At 42.2% G+C, this 20,319-nt stretch overlaps 2 protein-coding genes and 1 non-coding gene across 3 annotated transcripts in view; 1 reads left to right on the forward strand and 2 right to left on the reverse strand.

Annotated features, from left to right (window-relative positions):
- MPP4 (MAGUK p55 scaffold protein 4) overlaps positions 1-18,631 on the forward strand; it is a 46,415-nt gene extending 27,784 nt beyond the window's left edge. The window contains exons 14-22 of the mRNA XM_081815314.1: positions 529-564; positions 4,550-4,564; positions 6,105-6,146; positions 8,238-8,396; positions 10,032-10,112; positions 12,571-12,664; positions 13,055-13,163; positions 14,313-14,447; positions 18,086-18,631. Of these exons, the coding sequence (XP_081671440.1) occupies positions 529-564; positions 4,550-4,564; positions 6,105-6,146; positions 8,238-8,396; positions 10,032-10,112; positions 12,571-12,664; positions 13,055-13,163; positions 14,313-14,447; positions 18,086-18,277 (863 nt within the window). The 3' untranslated portion in view covers positions 18,278-18,631. The remainder of the gene's footprint in view (positions 1-528; positions 565-4,549; positions 4,565-6,104; positions 6,147-8,237; positions 8,397-10,031; positions 10,113-12,570; positions 12,665-13,054; positions 13,164-14,312; positions 14,448-18,085) is intronic.
- On the reverse strand, positions 15,467-15,568 carry LOC115937333 (U6 spliceosomal RNA). Its single transcript, XR_004072636.1, has one exon. It is a non-coding gene; the product is annotated as a U6 spliceosomal RNA (small nuclear RNA).
- Positions 16,414-17,367, reverse strand: LOC102728582 (replication termination factor 2). The gene has a single exon (XM_006748121.3). The coding sequence runs from the start codon at positions 17,334-17,336 to the stop codon at positions 16,416-16,418; it is 921 nt and encodes a 306-aa protein (XP_006748184.1). The 5' UTR covers positions 17,337-17,367; the 3' UTR covers positions 16,414-16,415.
- Positions 18,632-20,319: the final 1,688 nt, after the last annotated feature.

The raw sequence follows: 20,319 nt of genomic DNA on the forward strand, positions 1-20,319 counted from the left end.
ATGACCTGAGCCGAAGGCAGTCGCTTAACCAACTGAGCCACCCAGGCGCCCCCAAAAAGCTGATGCTTTTAAAATTTTAACCATTTTATGGGCACCTGGGTGGCTCAGTTGGTTGAGCGACTGCCTTCGGCTCAGGTCATGATCCTGGAGTCCCTGGATCGAGTCCCGCATCAGGCTCCCTGCTCGGCAGGGAGCCTGCTTCTGCCTCTGACCCTCCCCCCTCTCATGTGCTCTCTCTCTCATTCTCTCTGTCTCAAATAAATAAATAAATAAAATTTAAAAAATAAAATAAAATAAAATTTTAACCATTTTATGTTATGTAGCCTTCTATACCATAGATTTTCACTTTCATTTAATACAGTGGAGTCGTTTTTATCTCTCCAAGTGAGCAAGCATGAGGAATAGTTGTAAGAGTAATGTTATTATAAGATGGTCTGCGTTTTACTGACATAGATCTATACATTAGGAATTTTGTTTGTGATACTAATACATTTTAAGTTCTATTTTTTCCTTTCTGTCTTCTTGTAGATGACATGAAGATTGATGAGAAGTGTGTGGAAGCAGGTAACAGTTCCTCTTGACAGATGTACCACCAGAAGGAATATGAAGTACCTCAGCTGTAGATTTTCTGAAGCAGAGTTAGCCAAATGGGGCCACAGGCCTTTCCTCTGGAAGAAATGTGTAAAACGAACCCCTCCTCCCCCATCACATCCTTTCTCTGTGGTTCTGGCACTTGGAAGGGAAGCACAGCTGTGGGAATGTATCCAGGCTCTAAACCAACCTTCTAGAAAGTGTTCTAGAAAGCAGTGTCTTGGAAATGATCACAGGAACACTTAGTAATACTCAGGTGTTACATTCAGTAACATTCAGTGGAATGTCTGGAAACTGCCGTGCTCTTTGTGAAATACTATAAAATATTGAAATGCCAATTTTTAAAAAGCAACATATATTTTTTATTATTGTTTGGTAACATCTTCTGATAGATTCTAGTATAGCTAATTAGTAGTGGGTTCCAAATTTTTGAGAAATATATGAAAACTTTTTGTGTTTCTATACTTAAATTTTTTTGTAAATTGGGAAAAGATTTCCCAAATTTAGTGACAGAACTGAGATTGGCTCTGTTGATTGTTGATGCTGGGAGACTATTGGGAAGTCTTTAGTCCGATAGGTGAGTTTGTCTTGGCTTTCTGGGCTAATCTAGTTTTTAGAAATTAAAGAACAATATGAAATCCTTTTTTTTTTTTTTTAAAGATTTTCTTTATTTATTTGACAGAGAGAAACACAGCGAGAGAGGGAACACAAGCAGGGGGAGTGGGAGAGGGAGAAGCAGGCTTCCCGCGGAGCAGGGAGCCCGATGCGGGGCTCGATCCCAGGACCCTGGGATCATGACCTGAGCTGAAGGCAGACGCTTAACGACTGAGCCACCCAGGCGCCCCAACAATATGAAATCCTTAAATAGCAGATATTTCAAAGATTCACATATACTTCCCAGAACAACTACAGAATAATGCTGACACCATATTTTTTCTATCAAGTTTTTTAAAAACTCGTGCCAATATTCATTTCTTTCTGTAATTTAAAATTTTTATTAGGTAATATGTTCACATACTTTAAAATTCAAAAACTACAAAAGTATAGAGTTCCTCCTTTTCCCTGCTACCCTGCTCAGTTTTACTTCTTGAGGCAACAAATGCTCTGTTTCTTGTTGATTCCTCCAGACATATTCTGTGCATATAAAAGCGATGATGTGTATTTTTTCTCCTCTCCCCACCATCATCCTCACCATTTTTAAAAAAACACGCTTTTTTTTTTTTTTTTTTTAAAAAAGACTTTTTTGATGGTATGCTATACACAGTATTCTGTTCCTGGCTTTTTTTCTTAGCGTTATATATGATTCCATCTTAGCACATAAAGAGCCTCTTCCTTTGTTTTTAATAGCTTATTGGTGAAATAAATTATTGTGCATTTATACAATCACTTATCAGTAGACATTTGAGTTACATCCAATCTTCTCTATTACAAAGAGTGCTACAATGAGTAGGGTTGTAAACACATTGTCTTTGCAAACACATCCATGTAAACACATGGATGAGTATGCCTAGACGCAGTATTGCCTGATCCAAGGATGAATGCGTTAGTAGTGTTGCTACATATTTCAAACTGCTCTCCACATACATTCTAGTTTCTTAATCTTTAATATTTCTTTAAAAATGCTAATAAAGGGGTGCCTGGGAGGCTCAGTCGGTTGAGCGTCTGCCTTCGGCTCAGGTCATGATCCCAGGGTGCTGGGATCGAGTCCCACATCGGGCTCCCTGCTCGGCGGGAAGCCTGCTTCTCCCCCTCCCACTCCCCCTGCTTGTGTTCCCTCTCCCGCTCTCTCTCTCTCTGTCAAATAAAATAAAATTAAATTAAATTAAATTAAATTAAAATAAAATGCTAATAAGAACTGTTTTAACTGATGAGAAAGTTGGTTTATATAAAATCTTTTCTCATCACCTAAACAAGCCTATCCAGTCAAACCATTTATATACTCATCCTCCTCCCCATACTCGGTGGCTTATACTCCCGGCCCCACAACGTCAGGCGGGGCGTGTCCTTCCTCCGTCTGTCACAGCAACGCTGTGCGCTGTCTGACGTCCATCGAAGCTGCCTGTGACATTCTACCTTTCCCTTCCCACTGAGCCTCTTTTACATTCTATTTGTTCTCTTCTAATTTATTTATTTTAAGCTCCTGCAGCACCCCTGCTTAATGTCATAGCTCAACTGCGCTAATACCATGTATCTCATTTAAGGTTTTCCTATGCCATAGAGACCCCACTGGCTTGGCCTTGATTTAGGAAAGAATTTTAAAAGTTGGTGAGTACGCAGGAGCATAGGGTCAGGGAATTAGACTGTTAAAATATGGACTCAGTATGGATAGCAATATAATGACCCTCTTGGTTTTTTTGTCTCCATGGGACACTGTAGATGAAGAAACATTTGAATCTGGTAAGTAAAAAATGAGTATTTGGTATTGATTTTTAAGAGTCTATTCTAAATTTTGGTATCATTTAAACACACATTTAGGGATATCATACAATAATTGTTCAAATACCTCAACAGTATAGTGGTGAGATATTATAAGCTTCACCTTCACTGGTGCTTCTTATTAGGGACATTTTGGAGCTCTGTGGGATGGATAGATGGACTTGGGAAGTGTGGCGCCTAACTGATTTACTTCCCATTTATGTTGTTTCTAAATTTCCTGTTTTCAGTTAGTTGGTCATGTTAGGGTATGTACACTTGGCTCAGTGTTTGGAACTGGTTTAATTTTTAATGCCTCTGGATTATAGTCCTCCTTTGTTCTATGTTCAACTCCTCATTTTTCTGGAAGACAGTCTACACACTCACACTGTGGTTGAGGCTCAGAGGTATTTGTGGGGTCTCCGAACCGAGAGGCAGTACGGTGGAGTGATTAAAGCCAGGGACTGGAGCCAAACTTTCCAAGTAGGAATCCTGCTCCCTTCCTCATTACCTGTGGGTCCTCCATCACTTTACCCCTCTGCCCTTCACTTGCCCCACGTCTAAAGTAGGAAAAATAATTTATATAAGTAAAGTGCTTAGAATGTAAGTGATACATGAGCGCTAGCTAACATTATTGTGAATCTTGCTCTGGACGGGCGTTCAGCAGCTACGTCTCTAGTAACTGCAGAGGAATGCATGCAGCCGCCCTTAGTTACTGGGAGGTACCCCTTCTGGACTCCTCTTAGTCAAACGATTGAGAACTCCCAAGTACATTCTGAACTCAACTCACTTGGGAGGTCTATTAAGGAACAATTAGCACCCAGCTGTCATGTTTCCTAAGTAAGAAACTCTTGATATTTATTCATGATGCTTAATTCTGTTACTTAGAGCTCTTAGTGGGTAGTTCCATCTTTTCAGTTTGGGGCTCAACTCTTCTCTGAATGTGGTATCATGTGACCTCCTTGAATTTCTTCAGGGGGTAATGATAACAGTCTAATTAGGAATGCCATTTAAAAAAAGCAACAGAGAAGATAGATGTTTTCAGGCATCTAGAAAACGCTTTGTGTTCAGTTCCCCCTGTCTCCAGTGGGGCAGCTGGAGAAGGACGTGAGTCACTGGACCCAGTGAGGGGTAAGGAATGAGGATGCTCAGGCCGGAGGCTGCCGCAGCGCCCACCCCAAGGCCCACTTCACCAGACCGCAGCATACGGCCTCTGGGAGAGGAGAGAGGAGGCTCACAGCAGTTACCTCCCTATAATTTCTCTCTCTCGAGCTCTATTTTGTGCTGACCAGTAGAGAGGAGTCTCCCTAGACAAAAAGCCCTCAGGGAGAATGTAGATAAAAGACTTGTAGAAAAAGTTATTATTCTCCCAGCAGCACAGTCAGGTCCAATGAGTTCGCCTTGCCAGGCCTACCCGAGTTACAACCTTCTCTAGGGGTGACATGAATGCCTCGCTTTTGTCACTGGTCTTTATTGGATGGCCAACTTGATCTTCTCAAAGACTTAACTTTGTCATGTCTGTTTCTTCACTTACCCAAATATCCAGAGGAGCTTTCAGAAGGTAACTGTTTTCATTTCCTGGGTAAGCCACATAGAGCTATATTTAAGATCTTTCAGTGCCTCAATGTGCATGCTTGACAGGATAAATTTTAAGATAAGAAATATTTTAAGGGTGAAATTGGCGATGAGATAGTCAATTTCACAGAAAAATATTTAAAAATGAACAATGAAAGTAGTTAAGCTTTATGAATATATTCCTAAGTAAATGTTTCCATAAGAGACTCTTAACTACAGAGAACAAACTGATGGTGGCTGGAGGGGAGGTGGGTGGGGGATGGGCTAAATGGGGGTTGGGCGTTAGGGAGGGCACTTGTTGTGATGAGCACTGGGTGTGATATGTAAGTGATGAATCACTAGACTCTACTTCTGAAACCAATATTATGCTATATTTTATCTAACTAGAATTTTTTTTTTAAAGATTTTATTTATTTATTTGAGAGAGAGCATGAGAGGGAGGAGGGTCAGAGGGAGAAGCAGACTCCCTGCCGAGCAGGGAGCCCGATGCGGGACTCGATCCCGGGACTCCAGGATCATGACCTGAGCCGAAGGCAGTCGCTTAACCAACTGAGCCACCCAGGCGCCCTCTAACTAGAATTTAAATAAAAATTTGAAAAAGAAAAAAACTAAAAAAAAAACCTGACATACTTCAGTTAGAAAAATGTGCTTACTTAACAGAAAATGGAATTGATATTGGTGCGTTTTCTTTATATTTTAACATGTACATTTAAAAAAAAAGGTTAAGAAGAAAATGTATATGTCAGTTCATTCTACGGACAATGGCTCTTTATATATTTCAATGGTCAGAACAGAGTTGCATAAGTGAAAAGGAACATATATTCATAAAAAGTAATTTGAAAATGACATTTTTATAACATTTTTTCCCCTGGAGTTTATAAGAATTTTTCTGAGACCCCCGTGGAAGCCAGGAGTTTAAATAAATTCTAGGTGCTTCAGAGCCACTGGGATTAGTGTTCCTCACCCTTGTCTCTCAGATTCCTGGTCAGTCAGACACAACAGGCAGCCATAGAGGAAGTACTAATTGTATACAGAATAAACCATTTTATCAGGGAGAAAATAAAAACCCACCTCTCACAAAGGGACTAATTATAGGTCCTGCAGAACACCATTTCTACAAGTTGAAGCCAAAGCCAATTCACCTGTTTCCTTTTTTAAGTCAGTTTTCTTTGGGCATGTTTAACAATGTATACCTAATTTTTATGTGTTTTTACAGTGACTCAATATCTTTCTTATAACTTGAAACAAGCCTAAAATAGCTTTTTGTTTCGATTGTACTTGACAGAATAGATTCGGCGTATTGCTAAAATTCTGAAGAGTGTTTCCACATAGTTTGGGTTCATGTGATAGACTGGAAGGTGCTTAAGACAGTCTTCAAGAAGCCATTCAGGATGAAGTCAGCTGTGCTGACATCTTCTGAAATGGTGTCACTGGCAGATTTGAAGATAGTTGCATGCATCTGTTCTAAGTAACCTTCTCCTTCTCCCCCTTCACATATTCTGGTCCTGCCATTCTCTGTGTTCCAGACAAGGAGGAATTTGTTGGCTCTGGTCAGAAGTTCTTTATCGGTAGGTAATGATTAATACGAGGTGGGTCGTTGTCACTTGTCAAGTTTTATTCATACCATCCTGACTCTTCTGAAAGCTTCTTTTGCCAATGAACATTTCCAGACTTGTTCCTTGTTCTGCTTTCCTCTATCCCCCAACTCCTTTTTTTGGGTCCATATTCTGCTGTGTTGATCACTCATTATAATTCATCTGGTTTCCACTGGATAGCTCTTAATTATTCATCAAACACAAATCCTTGGTTCTCTTCCAGACTCTTTCATGACGTACTTATGTTACTCTAAAGAGACCAGTTCTCTGACTACTAAACTTGGTGTTGATGGCCACATTTCTGTAATCCGTCAACTGGTCAGAGCTTTCTGAAGGACCCATTTAAAGGTTCCTGTAAAACCATGCTGGGTCTCCTCCAAGAGACAGTGGGGGAACAGCAGGGTCGGTAAAGTGAAATGTTGGTGCCTCGGGCCTGGATACACATTGGAATCATTGAGAGAGCTTTAAAAAAACCAAAAAACCATGGGGCCACTTTTCTGCATCCCTTCAAGAATACCTCAGCCCCAATGCCATTACATAAGCCAAAAGAGCAGACGTCTGCACAAAGGTGGGGAAGAAGCAGCCTGGGGTGGGGCATCACTGAGCCGTGTGAGGAGAGCTTTTGTGCAGGGGACAAGGGTCGCCTGGTACAGGTCGTCAGGGCCAGAGCAAAGTGAGGAGGACCGCGGCCTCCCCTGGGCTCTGACACTTCGCAGCCTCTACAAAGATGGCCTCCTCACCTCGCGTGGCCTCTGACACTTCCTGCCACGTTGCCGATACCATCCGTCCCTCGTCCTGCACAGGTGCTTTCGATTAATACAAGTAAATGTACTGAGGACCATCGGTCAGGTTTCTCACTGTTGAGAAAGGAGTTGCATGTACGGCAAGGGTGGAGGCAGGTGGCTGGAATGAATCCTGTAGTGTTGAGCTTGCATTGTAGGTCTTGGTGCGAACTCCTGGTGGTGCAACATATATAGATAGATACAGATGTGTGTGTGTGTGCGTGTGTTTATATACACACAGAGTCCAGAACTCTATCTCCGGGAAGGACCTGGGAACAGCTCTTTTTTGAAAATACCAGAAGGCCCTGAGATTTGGTAGGCAGATGAAGCAGGATTCTAGAAGTTCAGAAACCAAGGCTAGTGTCCAGCTGTGCCACTGATCACACCGTTGTGAGCAGCCACCGGACCTGTCTGTGTCTTAGAGTATCCATCTGAGAACTGTGGGTAATCAGCCTGCTGCACTGTTTCCCTCATGGCCCAGGCCACTATCCTCCGGGGCACCGCAAGGGCCTCCCAACTGCTCTCCTGTGAAGCTACACTTTACGTCCTCCCCACAGCAACAGAGGACTTCTTCAGAAACGTAAACCATGTCACACCCATTTCTCTACCACCCAGTGACTTCTCAGCGCCCTTGGGCCACAATCCAACGCTCAGCTGGAGCCCCCTGCCACCTCCCCTGCTTCCTCACCAGCCCCATTTCCTACCATTCTCCCTGCTGCTCACCACCTTGCCTCACCAGGGCCTCCTTGTGCTTCCCCCCCAACACTCCGGGAACACTCCGTTCTCTGCACCTTAGCAGTTGCTGTTCCCTTAGCCTGGGTTGCTTTTTCCCTAGACGCCTCCTCACCTGGCTCCGTGACTTCATTCCCACCTCTGCTCAATGTCACCTTTTCATACACACTTCCCTTGAACCACCTGCGTGAAGAAGCACCCCCGTCACTCTCTATCCACCCACCTTCTAAGCCCTTATTTTCGTTGATGTGTTTACTTTTCTCTCTCCTCCTCCATGAAATGTAAATGTCAGGAGGAAATGGGTTTGAGGTAGTGGACCACCAGGTCCCCAGCACCTGGCACATGGGGGGCACTGGGTGCAGCCTAGAGGCAATATGTGGGGCATTCTGCTATTTTTCCTTCGCGTTGCTTCCTCTTTTCTACCTTCAGACAGACGTGATGATGCTCGTTAACACTTGCCGATGGCAGTCACCGCGGGCTCCATCAGGCGTGGAGGAGAAGTGATCTCTCCTGCCTGCATGTGACGTCCTGTGCCTTCCCACCCTCGCAGCTGGCTTCCGCCGCAGCATGCGCCTTTGTCGCCGCAAGTCCCACCTGGGCCCGCTGCGCGCGCGGCCGTGCGGCCCCAGCGCGCCGGGCGCGCCGTACGAGGAGGTGGTCAGGTACCAGCGCCGCCCGTCCGATAGGCACCGCCTCATCGTGCTCGTGGGTACGTCCCTGCTCACGGCGGCGCTCCTCCTCCATAGCGAGCTTTTCCTGCTAAGCTTCGGCGGTTTGGCGTTGGGAGTAGTGGCAAAAGTAGCATTCTTGAGCGACTCCCCTCTAAACGCCTGAAAAAAACCCCTGTTTTATATGTGTGTGTTTATAAATAAGACTTTGTTGTCTCACGCTTTTTTTGCGTACAGTTGAGTGTGGTATGCCCCGGTATGTAGGTACTGGGGTAATAACAGATTGTATTATGATGAAGCTTGTTTTGTTTTGTTTTTTAACCCGTTGAGAGTTTGTTTTCTAAGCATAGATGAGTATTCCCCCAGACTGCATTATCAGTCTGTATCAGAAATGAAAATCCTTAAGATCTATTTCCCTAAGATATTTGGTTTTTTTTTTTTTTTAAAGATTTTATTTATTTATTTGACAGAGAGAGAGAGAGTGAAAGCAGGAACACAAGCAGGGGGAGTGGGAGAAGGAGAAGCAGGCTTCCTGCTAAGCAGGGAGCCCGATGCGGGGCTCGATCCCAGGACCCTGGGATCATGACCTGAGCCGAAGGCAGACGCTTAACGACTGAGCCACCGAGGCGCCCCTCCCTGAGATATTTGTAATCACCTTCTTTAGAGAAGTGTTTAAAGTCTTTTGGACTGTATGTCTGGTGCTAAAGAACAGGGCAAATACAGTACTGGGGCGACCTGCTTTTGTGACCAAGAGCTCTGCAAAGCCGGTCCCTGCAGCAGTGGGGATGTAGGTCTTGCTGCCATCTCTGTGTGTATTCCACCTGTGACCAGGGGAGGCCCCGGTACAGCAGAACAGCATGCCTTACCGCCAGGCCCGGCCACAGAATTGGCAGGGCTCAGGGCAAAATGAAAATACAAGAGCTTCTTTAAACATGACTAACATTTCGGGGTGCCTGGGTGGCACAGTTGGTTAAGACTCCAACTCTTAGCTTCAGCTCAGGTCATGATCTCAGGGTGTGAGATAGAGCCCCACCTTGGGCTCCTCGCTGGGCGTGGAGCCTGCTTAAGTTTCTCTCTCCCTCTGCCCCTCCTGCTCGTACCCTCTCTGTCTCTCTGTCTCTCTGTCTGAAATAAAAAAATAAATCTTAAAAAAAAAAAAAGTTTAACATTTCAAAATGGTACAGGGAGAACATTAAACCAAGTGCAGTATCCTAAGCATGGGCCCTATGTAACTGCATGAAGTCAGCCTTGACTCCAGTTACACATGGGGTGCTGACTCACAGAACCCGTAAATCTAAAGGCTGATTTCTGGGTTGTGATGTGATAGACACTTCATTTGACTGGAAAGGTAGGTTTTCTCGGTAGATTATCTGAAATGAAGCCAGAGAATTCTCAGAGCGCCCAACATTAGATGACGTTTGCTGGTGTGACCAATTCCTGTAATTCCCCAGCTTATTTCTGTGATGTTGAAGAAGTGTGGGTTACTCCGTTGGTCCCCAGGAAAATTCCTAAGAGCTTTCTGGAATTGTTTCAGTTGGTGAGAAGAAAAGATATTTAATTTCCTGAAAAACATTTGCTCTGAATTGTCTTCAATAGAAGAACTGAAATGATTATGTCACCACATAATTATATTTATCTATGTCTAATGATTTCTGTATGTGGCCTTTTGTGTTTAGGACCTTCTGGTGTTGGAGTCAATGAACTGAGAAGACAACTTATTGAACTTAATCCTAAGCATTTCCAAAGTGCTGTGCCACGTACGTGTAGTTTTTCTTTCCTAGCAGTTCATGTTTTGGTCAAACTGTCTTTGCCTCCGCAGATGCACCAATCTCAGTTAACTATGCCATACCATTTTTGTTGTAAAAACAAAAGACACCAGGGATAGTCCTTATATAATATTTCTAACTATATTTATTTTAACAGAGGGAACTGATTCATGGCCATGTAGCTCGCTAGGCTTTTAAAAGGTGACTGTCTCTTTTCCATTTCTTAACAATCATATAGATGACCCTTCAGGAAAACTAGTATTTAGTAATAATAGCTAAGTAATAATAGTACTTACTGCCTTCCTGGCACTGTGCTTGGCTCTTTAAATACCTTATCTTATTTTTTAAAATTTTAATGTATGCAGGTGTAATTTTATATAAACTGTAAGTATGATCATACCATCCATGGCAGGAAAGAGCAAGTACACGTGGGTGCTTTCCCTTCACTTTAGTTCAAGAGAGGAACTTAGAGAAACACTTAAGAGCTTAGTATGTGTTCCCTGCAGTCTGGGGGACACAGACGACCGGTGTCAGATTTATCCTTGAAAAATCTAAAGAATTTAGAGGAGTGGCTAGGAGCTGTAGTTTGGGAAGTAGCTGCCCTTTTAGAAATTACAAATGACTAGCTGGAATAGAGACAGATTTGAGATACTCGGTGGTTGTGGTGGTGGTGGTGGGGTTTGCAGAATAGCCCAGAGTCCTCCAGGAGAGCAGAGCCACATTTAAATATCTGCCAAGTCTAAAGGAAACCTATAGTATCCAGCATCAGCGTCAGGAAGTAAGAATTTTCCTGCTCTTTCCTCTCTTCTCTGCATTCTAGCCTTGGATAGCTATAAAACTGGGGAGGAACAGTAGAAAGGCAATGAAAGGGAAGGGAAGAAGTGAATCCTACTTCCTTTCCTGACTTTCAGCTTCTCTGACTGCAGCTTTTGTGGCTGTAGCAAGTCTGAGCCAGGTGTGGCGAGGAGGAGAAATCCAAAATAGAAATGAAATTAATAATTTTGATTATTACATAGGAACGGAGTTTTAGTTATTACATTGAGACTGCATTTTGTGGCACAAAAGATGGTGCCCCCCCTTTTTTTAAATCTAAGAATAATCAGAAGAGTCATGGTAACTGCTAGATTCTCATCCAGGGCCAGGGGAAGGTCTTGTACCACAGAAGGCAGTGGGGGACAGAAAACATTGCTTTATGGTCACATACCTTAGGTTATGCTTTCTAAACACTGTTCACACGTGTAAGAATGGACATTGATCTCCAAAACAAAAACCACAAAAGGAAGCACCAATTTTCAATAATCTGGATAAAAATAAAATTCCCACAGAACATAGAGGAACTGTAAGAAGTATGACTAGCCATCATTCAAAGTGAGAAAATGTTGTGCATATTTTGCTTTTTAAATTGAATGCATAGTTTCTAAGTTTAAGATGAATACCTCTAGTTATGCACCAGTTCACAGATTTTTAACCTACCATATAAAATATAGTCCAGTAGAAGCCACGGAGAAGGAGTCATCTTAAGTTTATATTTACATAATTTACTGTAACCTGAGAGCTATAGTGTTTTATTATAATTTTTTTTCAATACAAATCTATAGGAGAAGTGGCATAACTGTAGAAACTCTAACCATCTGCAGAGAGGCTTGAATAAAGAAAAAACAGGGGCATCTGGGTGGTTCAGTTGGTTGAGCATCTGACTTTTGGTTTGGGCTCAGGTCGTGATCTCAGGGTCATGCGATCAAGTCGGGCATCGTCTGTATACACAAGCAAGTTAGTTGCTCTCTAAAATCTTCAGTTATGGGGCACCTGGGTGGCTCAGTTGGTTAAGTGTCTGCCTTTGGCTTGGGTCGTGATCCCAGGGTCCTGGGATCGAGCCCCACATCGGGTTCCCTGCTCGGCAGGGAGTCTGCTTCTCCCTCTCTCTATCTCTCTCTCTGCTCCTCCCCCACCAAATAAATAAATTCAGTCTTTAAAAAAATAAAATAAAATCTTCAGTTACTTATCAGTAAACTATGGATAATAACATTTCATCTGGCTAGGTGGGGGAGGAATGAAATGGGATCTTGGGAAATGCACTATCTAAACAGAAGATATCTTATGTGCTGGGGGCCTTTAGGCATCTTAAGCCTCACACATAATTCATTCATGCCTATTTTGAAGTAAGAGCAGGTACCCCTTCGGTCCTCCCCATCCTGGCTTAACGCTTAACACATTCATGTCCACACCATGAGCACTTAATAAAGGTTTCTAGATGAACTGATTTAGATATGAGAACTTCTATCTTATCCCCAGTTCAGGATCCCTCTTTTTGGTTCTAGCATTTTATTTATCTGTTTATGTATTCATTTATTTATATTGATTGGACATCTTTATCCAGATGTATATTTGTACTAAATCAGAACAATTTGTAGATTCTAAAGACTTTTTTAAAAATTCCGTATTTTGATAGATACTACTCGCTCCAAAAAGAGTTATGAAATGGTTGGACGTGAGTATCACTATGTGTCAAAGGAAGCATTTGAAAGCCTCGTGTATAGTCACAGGTAAGCTAGACGTTCGGAATCTAATTCCCTCCTTTGGTTATTTTACCTTCAAAATAGATCTACTGTTTTTATGCGTTACCCAAATTCCTTTTGGGGTAATTCCTTTTGTTTTCTGGGGGAATTCCTTTTGTTTCTGAAGAGTTAAGCAAGAACGTGTAAATTGGTAGACTTGTACACTAACTCATTGGGTTTGGAGTGGGAGCAGAATTGAAATTGCAAATTTTAGAGACTTTGGAGAAAGAGTTAAGTCCCAGATCCTTTAATATTTTTTTTCCTGTCAATTTTCCACTTGTGCTGGCGAAGTCCACGTATTTACATCCTATCTGTGTTACTACTAGTAATATTTTACTTGTAGAAAGAGTTCTTGTTCTCCTTGTGGCACCCTTGCAGGATGCTCGAGTATGGTGAGTACAAAGGCCACCTGTACGGCACAAGTGTGGATGCTGTTCAAACAGTCCTTGATGAAGGAAAGATCTGTGTCATGGACTTAGAGCCTCAGGTAGGTGTGTGGTGGAAGGTTTCCCATCTCCCCAAAGTAATGAATGAATGTCATGAGTTTTGCGCACATGCTGTAAGTTGTAGTTGAGACATTTTATTCTGTTAGCCTTTTAGGGATAAGACCACTTACCATATCTAAGGGCCAGGATCTTATGTGAAGGAACAGTTCACCAATATCTTGTCTTTAGTTAGGAAAGGAGTCTTGCTTCTCAGATACAAAAAGAGAACTGAGCTGGTGGCTATAAAGAAAAGTTCGAATCCTGCTTTGACCTTGATCACAAAGGCATCAAGGAAATTGGTGGAGGGAATAATATGTTGCTTGACACAAGGAGGTGAGGTTCCTATGTGGTTGTATCTACAGCTCCCTCTGAGACCATATGTGGAATGAGGCAGGAGTGAGCCAGGTAAGATAAAAAGCACACAATGTGTAGGCTCCATTTTTTTTGATCCTTGTATTTTGGGTTTTTTTTTTTGTAGTCATTTAAAAATAGACCACATGCGCTAAAGAGAATCAGGGGATAAGACAGTTGTTCTTCCTTGGGTCAAGGCTGGTGGTCAGTGTGAACATGTCAGTAGTATCCAATATAAGATAATAACAAGAGGAAAGGGAAGTGAGGATGAAACATAACTGATCCACCTTTAGAGTTTGTCTTTGTCTTTGTGCCATGAGATTATGTATAGAATCCTATTCTCAGATTTCAGAAGGGTGTCATGACTAGTAAGAGGAAGAGCCACAATTTAAACTTAACTTTGATTCTCTTAATTATTAAAATGTTTATTTTTTAGAGTTGAGGAATTGGGGGCAAAGGAGAATAAATAAAAATAAATTGCTAAAAATAATTGATTTCTTTTTTTTTTTTTTTAAGATTTTATTTATTTCACAGAGAGAGAGACAACGAGAGAGGGAACACAAGCAGGGGGAGTGGGAGAGGGAGAAGCAGGCTTTCCGCTGAGCAGGGAGCCCCATGCAGGGCTGGATCCCAGGACCCTGGGATCATGACCTGAGCCAAAGGCAGATGCTTAATGACTGAGCCACCCAGGCACCCCGATAATCGTTGACTCCTGATCTGAGAAATTTTGAGAACATTTGTGTTTACTCTAGGAAATTAAGACTTCTATTTTTAAATGTGCACTTAATTTTTCTGTGTAGGGTATTCAAGTAGCTCGAACCCAGGAACTGAAGCCTTATGTCATATTTATAAAGCCATCTAACATGAGTTGTATGAAGGAATCTCGGAAAAATGCCAAGATCATTACAGACTACTTTGTGGACATGAAGTTCAAGGTAAGATACAGAGGAAATAGATGAATGTATTTTTTTTTCTAGTAAAAAGTCACTGTATTGTTTCCACAACATCCCTATGTTAAGGAATGTGATTTTTGTTTCTAATGAAAAATGCCCTTATGATTTATCCTTTTTACTGGACATGATTTGTAGACATTAAAATAAAGTATAATAAATGCTATGATGCTGCTCTTATTTTTTCTTTTTTCTAGTCTAGCTTAAAAAAAAAAAAGAACTCAAACCAGAGTTTGCAAAGCCACACGGAAACTGGGTGTGCATAAGACTGACGTTTACATTTTATTATTTATTGAATGAAAAAGTTTGAGAATTTACTTTAAAAATGCTGTAGTGAATGGGGCACCTGGGTGGCTGAGTCGGTTAAGTGTCTGCCTTTGGCTCAGGTCATGATCCCGGGGTCTTGGGATTGAGCCCACACCCCCCTCGAACTCCCTGCGCAGCGGGGAATCTACTTCTCCCTCCCCCTCTGCCCCTCTCCCCCTGCCTCTGCCCCCTCCCTGCTCTTGCATGCTCTTTCTCTCAAATAAATAAAATCTTTTTTAAAAATGCTGTGGTGAATATATCTTATCTGTAATATGAGGTATCTCTATAAAATGTATTTCTAAATGCAAACATCATGTATTAATGATGATGGAAATTATAGAGAGGCCGGGACAAGTGGGATTAATCAGTGAACTCTTCCTAGAATAGGTAATTTTTTTCCAGTTTTTTTTTTAATTAAATCCACCTTAACTATTTTAAATAATCATAAATATTCAGCAAGATGTATAAATCTTATATGTAACAGCTCAATGAATTTTTACCTGTGCATGCACCCAGATAACCATCACCTAGATCAAGATATTATATTCACTTATTTTGTGTGTGTGTGTATGGTAAAAAACACATAAAACACAAAACTTACCATCCTAACCATTTTTAACTGTACAGTTCAGTAGTGTTAAGTATATTTACATTGTGAAACAGATCTCTAGAATTTTTCATCTTATAAAAGTGAAATTAAACATATAGAATGCATCACAAATTTGCATGTCTTGCATGCATAGGGGCCATGTTTATCTGTATTGTTTCCAATTTAATACATGTGCTGCTGAAGTGAGCAAGATTATATTATTATATAATCCCTTGTTATTATTTCTATCTTCATATTTTTTGTGACTACTGTATGAAAGTCTGATTCTTCAGTTTGCATTTCAGACAGTGGAGTCCATGGATATATTCTCTGAATCTTACGGGCATTTAAAATTGTGTTCTCATTTTTATGGTGATCTAAACAAATTAACAAAATTGTCTCTGGGTCATGAGTATGGTCATCTTGTAAAGGAGTACCGCTACGACATTTCAGCGCCTGCATTTGTGTTTATGATTTTTTTTTTTTTTGAGAGAAAGGGCGGACTTGCTTTATTTTTATACCAAACCCTCATGTGCCCAACTAAAAGGCTTTCGTCTTGAAAGTGATAAAAGAAAGGAACCTCCCTAAACACTCGACCGGCAAGCTCTGCTGGGGGGGGGGGGGGGAAGCACAGAGGCTGCCAGCAAACAGACGTGCAGGCGGAGTGCATGTAAAGCTCACTTTCTAAAGTACAATTTTGCTTGGCCTGTTCCACTGTTGGCAGCAAAATCATTAGAATTTTAGGCAACATGGGCCAACCACACACCCCAAGGAACCTGGAGTCTTTATCTCAAGCATAAAAAGTGCAGCCAACGCATGTTCCGGGGCCGTGGGGAGGGCACGAGCCTGTGGGAGGGGGCGGGCAGGGCCTGCACGTCCCCTCGGGAACCCACGCGCCTCACAAGCACAAGCGACCACACCAGCTCCGAGGTTGGGAGGACGACTTTACAGCACGGCGCCAAGTGAGAGCTAGCAGAGAACAGGGCACAGTAACGCCCACGCCACCTGCCCCGCGGAAACCCGACGGCGCCTGCGCGGCGTGGAGCGGGGCACGGGCTTCAGAAACAGTAGGACGCGTGGGTGACCCAGTGGGCGGACTCCTCCTTGGAGCGCTTGGCGGAGCTGTGAGTGGTGCAAAGGGGCTTGTAAACTTCCGATTCTTCGCTGTCGGCAATGGACCTCTTTGTGGTTCCACGCAGAGGCTTCCCGACTTTTCCAGAAGAGCTCCCATTTGCTGCTGCACTTTTGGGAGCTGAGTTGCCTTTCTTCTCTCTAGAATCAAGGCTGGTTTCTTCAGGCTTCCCCGTCTTAATTTTTGATGGCCCTGGAGATTCTTCACTGACACCTGGCTTTGAGACAGACTCTGCCGCCTTGGGTTTCTTTGCTTTCTTCCCCAGCTTCGCCCTCAGCCTCCTCTCCTCCCTCCTCCTCTTCAGCGTTTCCACGTCCTCCTTGGTGCCGTTGAGCACGATGACGTAGTCCTTCTGGAAGGCAGCCCCACATGTGTGACAAACTTCTGCTTTTATCTCTTTCAAGGCTCGTTCAGAAAACACACAACCACAGCACCGCAGGAAGCAAAACCTGTGCGGGCCATTCATCTCCAAGCCCACAACGGGGCAGATGAAACGTGCCCGCTGGACGTCATCGTGTCTGTCACCTTTTGTGTTTTCTTTGTCCCCTTCCCAGGCAGGATTATCAGAAAGCCTTAGTTCTGTCACATTCTTAATGCTTTTAATGTGAGATGCTGCCTTCCCAAGAGCCTTTTCGGAAGATTTGTCCCATAGAAACTCAATGACGGCATCTTTGTTATAAAGTCCGCCAAGTTCACAGGCAACTATTGGTCGCCTTAGTATTTCTTGACTTAGAGTACAATAGTTCCATTGGGCCACTAATTCAGCATCTTGGTCAACCTTCTCCATCTTCTTCAGCCCCTTCACCAGTTCGTGTCTCTTGGGGATTCTTCCTCCGTCGCAACCCATCGCCAGCCAGGAGTCAAGAGTCAGTAGCGATATCTATTTGTGTTTATGATTGCACTGGCAACAAGTTGTACTATTTTAATTGTTGTGGACAAATAAGAAAATAACAGCAAGGAACTTAACGCATAGTGCCAAATGAAGGTCAAATGACCTTCACTAAATGAACGTTTCATATTACTGGAAATGGATAATATTAAAGGTGATTTAGGTCTATGTCAGCATGAAGCAAAGGACAATTAGGGTATGCCTAATTCACTAGAACCAGGTCATACCATCCTCATGTTGAAAGTGGCAAAATAATGTCATTCTTATCAGTATTTAATTTCAGGAACTGTATTTTACTTTATAAAACTTCATTTGCAATTTATGTAAAAGTTTTCTATTTAACTGGTAAATTTGTTTTTTTTTTCTTTCTCTTCCTTTCTTCTTTCTTTTTTTTTTATGTACAGTTTGAAAGCTTCAAGTGTTTAGATAATAGAATAAGAAAATTTGAGTCCAAATGGGAAGTTGAGGGGATTGTTCTGGCTACCATTACTTAGTTTTGCAAAACCTTGACCAGGGAAACATTAAGTAAGGCTAAAGATAGAAACATAAATTTTGTGGTTTAGAAGAGAGGATGTTTATTTGACCTAAGTGTTTTCGTAAATAGCTTCACAACTGAATATAACAGCAAAACAAATTGGGTATCATTTCTATTTATCTCATTAAGTCTGTTGCTATCCATATTTTTTTTTTTTAAATCTCTCATGAAGGATGAAGATCTACAAGAGATGGAGGATTTAGCCCAAAAAATGGAGGCACAGTTTGGCCAGTTTTTTGATCATGTGATTGTGAATGACAACTTGCAAGATGCATGTGCCCAGTTGTTGTCTGCTGTTCAGAAGGCTCAGGAGGAGCCTCAGTGGGTACCAGCACCGTGGGTTTCCTCGGATACTGAGTGTTAAGGAAGCCTCCTGCTTTGTGCCGGAGTTGTAACTATACCCATCTGTAACAGAGCTCTGGAATAACGGCTGCAAAGCAAAACAACAGTATTTGCTCCCTTTGTAATGTATGCAACTTTAAACGTGGTGCAGTTTATTCATTAAGCTTATTTGAAAAAAATATTTGCAGTGTATGCATGTAGAATTACCTCCTTGGCTTTCAGGAAAAAAAAAAAGTTTTCCTTTACCTCATATGCAGCAGTGGTAAGAATACAAACAATGTTAAGCCACTGAGTGTGAAAACCTTTTATAGATTTCGTATGGTCTTTGTACAATTCAGATAAAAGAGCTTCCCTAAATAAAATAAGTAGTACTTAATTTCAGAAACTGTATTTAACCTCATGCAATTTCTGTTTTATGAAGACGGCTTTTACAAAAAGTGCCTACTTGACTGACTCGGCAAGAAAAAAGGGTTAATGTACACATTTCACATCTAACATGAAAACGTACAGAAATGGCACTGCCCTCATCATTTATACATCAGTCTACAAGGAAAAAATTATTCTTCTGGTCAGAGCTGTAACCATCATTAATTTGCCTAAAAGCCAATATCCACATCACGCCTAAATTAGGAAAGGGCAATTGACTTTAGTCCTAGAGATCGGTATCTGAGAAAACCGTAAGATGAGACTGCTATTCCAGGAAGTCTTATTTTTCTTTCATCCCTAGGTCTTGAGACTTCCAGTCAGTCTTGCTGCCCCTGTATCTGTCTTCTGCATCATTCTCTAATGTTCCCCATACCCACACTCTACCCCTCTACCCCTCCAATATCTTTCTTAACTATAAAACAAACCAAGTGCATACTTCAAAATATTTTTAGTTTTTTTACTTGAAGTGATCTTTAAAAAAAAAAAAAACCCAAGAAAAAATTAAACCCAACCTTCCCACACCCCCCAAAAAAAAACCCAACCAAAGAAAATTAAGTCATTTTTAATGATAACGTGAACTTGGATCTGATTTATGTTGTGGGTTTGGTTGGTTGGTTGGTTTTGTTTTTGTTTTTGTTTTTTTTGAGAAAAAGCTTTCCCAAACGTGATTTACAGAGATGGAGGATAAGCAACTGGTGAAATTTTGAGAGTTGCCTGTATCAACACACAGACACACACGCACACACACACACAACTGGAAGAAATCTGATATTTGTATCAATACATACCCATCCTGAAACATTGGGCTTGGGGGCGGGGAGAAGGGGGCATCTCTAGCACCCTACAAAGGCGGTGCACGAGTTGTGTCTTTCCACAATGTCAGCTTTATTCATTCATAAAGCAGGGTTTACACAATTTTAACAGGAGTAGGATTCCAAACTGAATGACATCTCACTGCCTGTTTAACTTGGCTTCACATACGCCACACAAGAAACGATACAAAGTCACATAATAAACGAAATACAAGGGTAAGAAGTTAAAGAACCAAACGCCAAGTCAGTGAGTGAGTGCCTAGTTGAGAGGAAAACTCAGTCTGGTAGGGGTCAGCTCTGGGTGCTTACTGCTTATTATGTTCAAGCAGTGGAGGGGTCTCTATTTTGTTGAGATCAGTCGGGAGGTTGCCTTTCAAATGCAGTCAGGCTTGGAAGACGAGTCAGCGTCTGGAGAATCTGACAGGTTGCTACAGAAATCCTCCCCTTTTATTTTTTTTTATTATTATTTTTTATCTAAAGGAGTTTAATCGGTCTTTAGCCCTTCCAGACTTCTGGTTCTAGTGATTATCAGTTCCTGGTTCTTCCAGGCAGTCTTGGCCTTGCTGATCATCAGTTCTTGGTACTAACAGCATGTTTGGATTTGAGCAGTATCTATACTCACTCGTGGCCCTTGGCTGCCTTCGATTCATTACGTCACTGCTTGAAAAGCGTGATTCCATTCTGAGGTCTACAGGGCTAACCCGGCCCCTCCCTAATTCTGACGCCTCGAGGGCGGGGCATGGCCCAGCGAAGGCAGGCGGAGACCTAGCCCCCAGAGCTGCGGCCTAACCTGACAGCGGGTAGCCAGGCGCGGGGAGCCGGGCTC

This window comes from Leptonychotes weddellii, chromosome 3, assembly GCF_054177405.1.
Source record: "Leptonychotes weddellii isolate Sample4059 chromosome 3, ASM5417740v2, whole genome shotgun sequence".
NCBI classification, from domain to species: Eukaryota; Metazoa; Chordata; class Mammalia; order Carnivora; family Phocidae; genus Leptonychotes; species Leptonychotes weddellii.

Bases quoted from the DNA above. Each gene is read 5' to 3' on its own strand.
- LOC102728582 (XM_006748121.3), bottom strand. From the start codon at position 17,336: ATGGGTTGCGACGGAGGAAGAATCCCCAAGAGACACGAACTGGTGAAG.